Source organism: Haliaeetus leucocephalus, unplaced genomic scaffold, assembly GCF_000737465.1.
Source record: "Haliaeetus leucocephalus isolate CR32 unplaced genomic scaffold, Haliaeetus_leucocephalus-4.0 Scaffold536, whole genome shotgun sequence".
NCBI classification, from domain to species: Eukaryota; Metazoa; Chordata; class Aves; order Accipitriformes; family Accipitridae; genus Haliaeetus; species Haliaeetus leucocephalus.
This window is the reverse complement of record NW_010972972.1, coordinates 1,509,822-1,517,907: the sequence shown is the minus strand read 5'-3', so window position 1 is coordinate 1,517,907 and position 8,086 is coordinate 1,509,822. Positions and strand designations below refer to the sequence as shown.

Here is an 8,086-nt window from a genome sequence, read left to right as displayed (position 1 = left end):
CGGGAGGAGGAGGAGGAGGAGGAGGAGGAGGGGTCCCTGCTCGGGTGACAGGTCCGTCCCTGAGGGCGGAGCGGGGGCCGCCTGCGGCACGGCGGGGTGAGGAGTCCGTGCAGCTCCGTCCCCCGGCTAGTCCTCCCGTCCCGGCCCCTGAGGAAGGAGCGGAGCCGCTCTCGGTTCCAGCGCCGCCAGCAACCCGCCATGTCCGGCCAAAGCCTCACCGACCGCATCACGGCGGCGCAGCACAGCGTGACCGGCTCGGCGGTCTCGAAAACCGTCTGCAAGGCCACGACCCACGAGGTCATGGGGCCCAAGAAAAAGCACCTGGACTGTGAGTACCGGGGAGGGATGGCGGACGGAGGGCTCTCCCCGCGCGTCCCGCCGGGCTCCCCGCCTCTCCCGGGGTCCTGTGGAGCGGGGTGCCCGCTGTGGGGCTGCCTGCTTTCCCACCGGCCTCGCAGGGACGCGAAGCCTCGTCAGGCGGAGGAGCTCTGTGTGTTTCAGCATAGGACGTTCGCATGGGGGGGGGGGGGGGTAGGATGGGGGCGGTGGCGCGGGGGGGCTTGGGGGAGGCTGTTCGGTGTATCTGCTCTCGGAAGGGGCCTTATTAGCTCTTCCATATGCGCAGGGCCCTGGAGGGTGCGAGCTCCTGAAGGACAGGACTTGCCCCATTCCTCTTCTTTGGAGGGAGAGAGGACCACGAAGGCCAAGCAGAGGAATAGGCTGTAATTTCCTTACTAATTGATCTCATTTGTGTTCTGCTACGGCAGCGCTCCCCCGTTCTGTAGAGGAGGTGCAGGAGTTTTGAGAAGGAATAGCTGATCAATTACCTTAATTCTTTCCCAAATAGTCTACTAGAAAAAAAAAAAAATTGCTTCTCCGTCATTCTGGTGACTCTTCCACGTAGAATAATGTGTGAAATGAGTGCTTGAGGGGCTAATCTCTCTCAGTAAGGGTGTTGTTCTTAATCTTACCTTTTTAGTATGTCTCCTTCGCTTGGGAAGATGGGCCTAAGAGGACTTCTTCAGACCTTCAGTACCTGAGCTTAACATCCCATACAGAGTCTGGCCTTTTTTCAGCTTCTATTAAAAATAGATCCAAGGTGGAAAGGCTTAAAAGGTTTTCTATCAACTCGGTTCCATCCAGGTGATTATGAAGAGAATGATGAGCACCGAAGTTCCTATTAGTGTGTCTCCCACTAAGCTGTAAGGTCACAAGACTGAGGATGTTCTTGGCTTGAACACCTGATTATCTTGCATCTATTTATTCTAGGCCTTTTAAAGACCCTTCTCTCCACACACCCCCACCCCGTTTCACTTCCCCCAATATGTGATGAAAGACACTGGAGAGAGTTGCGTGGCTATGCCTTCTGTATGTGTGCTTTCTCCTTTCCTCCCACCCACGTCTGTGAGGAGAAGGTTGGGTCTTCATGTGTCTTGAATTCGTGCCTTCTGAGTTGCTCTATGTCCAAATGAGAAGACCAGATGATAGTACTAGGATTAATTGTACTGTACTTATTTCTTCTTTCCACCAAAACATGTCTGACTTAAAGGTTTAATAAATTCTTGTTCTGCGAGTACCCAAGAGGGATGTTATCAATTTTTTAGGGTAGCCCCATAACAGCTGCTCGGTTTCTTTCTGGTATTGCCTCATCCATTTCATCTTTTGCCTGAAGACTGAATAGTAACTGAGTGGCTTTCTTATTTTTGGTCAGCCCAGGGTGTCAGAAGGCTGAGGAAATCTTTGGGCTTTAAGTAACTGAGTCTCAGGTAGAGAAAACACCTTGTCATATGGCTTATGTCTGAAGTCGTGATGTTGCTGGATTTCGCAGAACAGAAGGGACGCTTTCTGGAAAAAAAAAACTTCGTCAGGTTTATCCTGGAATAGTGCTAAAAGTACAGTTTCAGTAATAGCGCGTTTATTAGCTGAATTATTTAATGGTATAAGCTTTATGAAAAAGAACATCAAAGTGACCAGACAATTGCTGTTCAGGCTGGCGTGTATACAAGGGTGGTGTTCTGAACATGGTTGCTAGGGGACATCCTGATGGAGACCTATAGGATGCTGCTGTGGGGGGGTGCTTGAACTTCCTTAGAAAGCTATCTGGTAATTGCTGGATGAGGAGACCATTTCTGTATTTCCCTTGTCTACTCTAGTCTGTCAAAAGTCCCAGTTCCTGCCTCTTTCTCAGATAATTCTTTTATCAGAGCAAAGCAAACTTGGTTTTTTAATTAGTTTTACTACTAGTGCCTTTTTTTTTTTTTTTTAGTGATTAAAATAGATCATGGGTAGATAAGTTTTGTATGCTGCCTGTAATATGTTTGTTAGAAGTCTGTGTTCCTGGCATCAGGAAATGACACACAGTTTCATATTTTGAAAATTTTCTTTGTTCATACCATTTATAGTTGTATGTTTAAAAATGAATGCTTTTTGCACAAGCTGCGACTCAAGCCCCACTTCTGAGTTATTTGCACATCTCTTCCTTTTGCAACAAACAGTTTAACGACTAGGTAGGTCCTGTGAACTGACATCTCGCTGTAAATGACAATTAATATACCAGTCTTCATAGGTGGCATGCTTCTTAAATATTTTTCTAATTAGTCTTTGTTGTGATAATGACAGTTAAAACTTACTTTGTTAAAGGTTGTGTCCTGGACGAGTTGATAAGCTGAGTTTTTAAATACTGTCCTGGAATAAAGTCTGAGTTTTGTAGCATTTTCTGTGACCATGACATACATTCTTGTTAATGTGGTATTTGTATTGCTTGTACAGATCTCAGTATCTCTGACTGTCCTGTTTCTGAAATTCTTTCTTTATTAAGCTTGAGCCATCATGAACACATTTAAGTAGCTCAGTCTCATGTTAACTCATACAAATGGGGGAAAATCCAATATAAGTATCCATGCACATGATTATTCCTACCCTTATTTATCTTGTTCTTGACTGTCTATGGAGTTCCAAAACTGAAGTGCTTCCCTTCCTAGGTTTGTATATTCCCTCTGTGACTGTTACCTTAATAATCAAAGAATGTAAAAAGGCATTCTTAGCCCATAACGATAAAAATATAATCTACTCCAAAGAATGTTCTTTCTCTCTTGTTACAAAGCTTAGTTTCTTGTTTGGTTTGAGGGAGAAAGAATTACAATTCTAATTTACAAGTGGGCATGGCTTATGATAGGTAGCAACAATCATCTTAGTCATATACTTGCGCTTGGGATATGCTTTTTCTCCTGTTTTGGAGGTCCAGTCTTACAGCTGGGATAAGGATTCTCTGTTTTGTAATCTAGGTGCTGCTTTTGTAATGATGGATTACTTGTTTTACAGTAATCAGGCAGGTTTAATAGTCTTGAAACCCTCAAAGCATAGTTCGTGAAATTTCTTTTACAGAAAACCTAGTTTCACTAGGACTTTGTCCTAGTTTTCACACCTCTCTGAGCAGTGATAGCTCAAAACGGGTTTGTGGGTTTAATTTGTACACTGAGATTTATACAACCTGTTCTTTAGTGTTTAGCTTTTGGTTGCTGTGTTCAGTACTGTATAGTGATGCTGAGACCAAGTACTTTAGGTTGTTTGGATGTAAAGGTGTTGGAACACTTGTTGCCAGGTTTTGCTCTTTTTTTTTTTACATGATTCTAACACAGGGTGGGGGGAGTGTGTGTGCGTGCATATGTATGTATGATGGATAATTCATATTGGGAAAAACAGAAGATACATAGTTAATGCCAAGTAGGAAGTTCACTAGGTCGGTGCAGTGAAACTGCTGTAGCAGTGATATCAGTAGCGTAAAAAAGTTTGTGTACATATGCATGTTGTGGGGTGTAGTTAAAACAGCTTTGATGTGAAACACATTTAGAGTTGGGTTCTTGAATGAATATGGCATAGTAACCCTATCTGCTTGTAGCTAATGGAGTAGCGCTCTTTAAAGGAGAATGTGGATGGATGGCTTGGAAGGAAGTTGCAATGCTGTAATTATCCATTCTTAACAGGAAATCTCTCTATAGTTATGCCAGAGTGTAACTTCCTTGACTACTTGTTGTGAAGAAAAATCTGTATTTTTCAAGGAAGATGCTAAACCAGCACCCTGCCCTGTGTTGTGTAGTTGTTTGTGAGAAGCTATGTAAGCGAAAGTAAACTTAATTGAGCTTGTTGGGAACTTATTTCCCATGTCCCTAGTGTCAGTTGTTTTGGTTTTGTCTAGAGGCTACTACCAGTACAAATAAAAGTCCGGCCAAAGACTTGCTTTATGTCTGTGCTGGGAACAGCTATTTCCAAATGATACAGTTTGCAGAGGGTATCTTGCAGAACTGAGGGACAAGGATCATTGCTGTTCCTTGTATCTCAGAAGAGATTTGTAGTAAAGTGTTTTAAGTGCTTGCTTGCCTTTACGTACTGAAGTGTAAGTGGGTTGTTTCAGTGATGTGTGGTGAGTTAACTCCTGGTGTCTGTGGATACCACTGTGTTCTCCAGTTGAAATAGATTATTCATGTTCCTTTTATGGTATTGTAGGACTTCACCAAATTCATATTTTCCTTCTGGTTTTGGCAGGATTACCTGAAGTTTCTTGTGGCTTTGCTTCCCATTTTATAGTTGACTTACATTTCTGGAGGCAATCCATTGTTGTTTTTGCTTAGAACTGTTCTGTGTAACTGTAATTGTTCAAATACAGATAATTGCATTATTACAACTTTCTTTTGAAGCATTTTTTTTTCTCTCTGAGTTCTTCCATGATTGCTTTATCATTTCTTCCTTAGTCAACTTTTCCTAACTTTTTAACTGGAATTCCTTTGGAATATTTGTTTGTGCCTTTTAGTGGAGTACGAGAACTATCATACTCCTCTGGACTGCCAGAGGGCCAATTTTCTACCACAGCTGCTCATTTGCAGAAAGAATAGCCATTTAGTTCTGCAGCTGTTGTTTTATTTTACTTAGCCTGAAGCAGTATTCTACTTCGGATGAAGTAAGAGGCAGGAACTAAGGAGGAGAAGCTGTAGGACACCTGCAATCAGCTTGCTGTGTGTCTTCGTACTGTCATTGTTCCCATCAGCTGTGGTTATTCAGGTGTCATGTAACTTTGGGCTATAGCTCTAGTCATGATTTTTTAATTTTTTTTTTTTTAATGGTGCAGCCACCTCTTATATCTTTAAAAAGTGATGCTTGGAAGAGGCATTCTTTTGCAGTTCAGCCTGTGACCTAATGATCTATTTCAGTCTTCAGTTCCTAATCCTAAAATCAGTTTGTGATCTGTAGATGTGAAAGTTTTAAGCTGTTCCTAGTGACCTGGCTCTCAAAGTAATACTAGTTTGCATAATAATACAAAAGGTATGACTTATCCGACATGAAATTTAAAGCTTCCCTTTTTTGCTTTGTGTATATTGCCTTATGTAAAGTCCATGATCTGTGAACTACTGATGATGGTAGAACACTGGGAAAGTTTACTTATAAAATGTTATGGACATCTTGCTCTCCCTGGAAAGTACAACGCATTTTCTGAAGCAGAGATACCTTTTGTATTTGAAAGCTTAATTTTTTTTAACAGCCTTCTTAAATTTAAGTTTCTCAGTATCCTTAAAATCTTTTCACTCATTAATTATCAAACATCAATTACTACTTTAAAAATATCCCACTGGTCTACTAGCAGTCAGGTATGCACCCTCTTATTTTCTGTAAAACGTGCAGAAGCTGTTCCTCAAGCATGTTAGAAGAAATCAGGTAAGTATTGTAAATGACTTGTTTATAAAATCTTGAGGTCTTGTAGTGGGACAATTATTAAACACTTCCAAATAGTTAATAATACAAGTCTAAAGCAATAATCTTGAGTATGTGTTCTTAGTTCTGGGTATCTTAGCAAACTCTTCTACTGAAGCAATAAAAACTTTGGTTTGTGTCAAACAACTGGGTTTTTTGTCCATCAGTATGTGAGTTTAACCATTTAGATTTCCTGCTGGTTGAAGTCTAAATGCTAGAAGTATTTGTAATTTGGAGCTGAATGTTATCTTGCAGAGGCTTAGGTAGGAGAGAGATTTTATTACTGATTATGTCTCCACTGGATTAGAAGGAAACAAGAAATAACTGGCCAAAAAGCTGCAATCAAGTGGAAAGGAAAGAAGCTGGTGTTGATACAAAATTGTTGGTTTTGATATTTTCTTGCTCTTCTAGCAGTTTTCTCCATTGTGAAATGTGATTGTGAGCAGGCAGGATACGAATTTTTATTAACTATGTATCCTTCTAAACTCAAAGCAGGTGGAAACACTGTTGTACTTCGTATTTCACCCCTAGTTTTACATCGCAGCTTTATCTATTACCTGGTAGTTTCTAAACCTCAAAATAATGTTAGTAAATTCAGTGCTAACTTGCGGTACTCTCAAGTCTACTGATGGTGAATCCAAGTTATGAGTAATATGTGACAAATCGGGTATTGAGATTTGAGAAATTAGGGAACTAAGCTGTATTTAACTGTGTGAAAATAACTTAATGAAGTTAAGCGTTTCATAAAGACTTAACAAATACGCTGGATTTTCCGATTGTGACTAAACATCTCCTGTGCTATTTTGCTAAAGGAGCTTTATTTAAGTAATGCTTATCTGGATCATTTGAAATATTAAACATGAATCAATTAGGCTTTTGTAAGTTTTACCTCAAAACAGAGGGTGTAAAATAACAAGATCTACACCAAAATTTAGCTTGGGAGTGTCAATTCCTAGCATGAAGCATAAGAAAATTTACTGGAATGAACAGTGTTGGCATGAAGGGAAATCCTGTGGTTTTATTTTATTCATGTCGTGACATATACATGGTCTATAAAATAAAAAATACAAAAGGTGGGTTTTATACTCATTCTGAGCTCTCCTGTATAATTGCCTTCAGACCTACACTAATTTACTGAGGAAGAGCTCTCCACATCAACCCTTTCTTTCTCCCTTTCTCCTGAAAAGAAACTTTTGAAATCTTCACTTAATGTTCTTTATTGCTTCCTGCCAAGCAAGCAGTCCTTCAGTCACAACATCTGTATGCTCTAGCAGCAGTGCCATTCTAGCAGCAGTGTTTCTTTTGCTTATGTAGGAAGTGATAAATTTGCACGGGTTAAAACTGCTCTGGTATTTCACATATTTACTCTAAATATGGTACTTGCAGTAGCATGTAGCTCAGCTAATCCAGTTGCCAGCTGTGTACTGTGACATCAAGAGCATCTCTATTGTTTGTAACCTTTGTCAATTTTTAATAGTTAATACAATTTAAAGCACACATTATGAATCCTTAATAATGCTGTTTCCTAGTCAAATATTTAGTGTATAAAAAAAGTTTTTCCACATTAATAGCTTGTAAAAGCTGATATTTTTTTTTAATGCTGTTGGATAAGGTGATAATGAAATTCATATCATTCCTCAATTAGTTTTTTTCAAAAAAAACCAACATACAAAACCAACTCACTGGTATTCAGCTGTGTGGCATAAGTTTCTAAAGTTACAATAGCAAAGTGGATTTAAAGACCCAGAATGGATAACATACAAAGTTTTAAACTAAACTCAGGTTACAAACAGAAGTGAACATGTTTTAAATATCGGGGATTTTACTTTTTTTAGATTTTTCTATGCCTTTAATCTGGCAGTAAATCCATTCAGAGCAGCTCTGTGATTTGTTGCTTTATCTGCCAAATCAGAAGATTGGGTTTCTTGGCTATCAAAAGATAGAAGTAGGTGTCTTCATGTTCTCTGGCGTTCTTATGGGCTGCTTGTAACTTGCTTTGCTGTTGGCAATGTTTGGATTCTTCTGGGATGGATAATGAGCTGTAATGTGATATGGCAGTGTTTCTGTACCTGCCTCCTGCTTTTCAGGTGTGTGCTTTTTGTTTTGGGTTTGATTTTTGTTATGTAGTGTTGTGTCCCACTTCCCCCCTTCTCCCCATGTGTTCAGAAATCACATCAGCATTTAACCTACATTTGTTTGCAGTGGCACTTGGTCTTTTTGGCTGGTATCTCTGGTTTTGGTGACAAATAGGTTGATAATTAATTGGAAATCGGGCCACACTTGAATTTGATTTATTCCCTTCCCCTTCCCCCCCCCCCCCCCCCCCCACCCCCCCTCATCGCCC

General features: G+C 40.4%; 1 protein-coding gene across 5 annotated transcripts in view; it reads left to right on the top strand.

Moving 5' to 3' along the window:
• Positions 1–16: 16 nt before the first annotated feature.
• PICALM (phosphatidylinositol binding clathrin assembly protein) overlaps positions 17–8,086 on the top strand; it is a 69,516-nt gene continuing 61,446 nt past the window's right edge. For all 5 annotated transcript variants that reach the window (XM_010576569.1, XM_010576568.1, XM_010576566.1 and 2 more), the window contains exon 1: positions 17–328. In XM_010576569.1, coding sequence (XP_010574871.1) covers positions 199–328 — 130 coding nt within the window. In that variant the 5' untranslated portion in view covers positions 17–198. The remainder of the gene's footprint in view (positions 329–8,086) is intronic.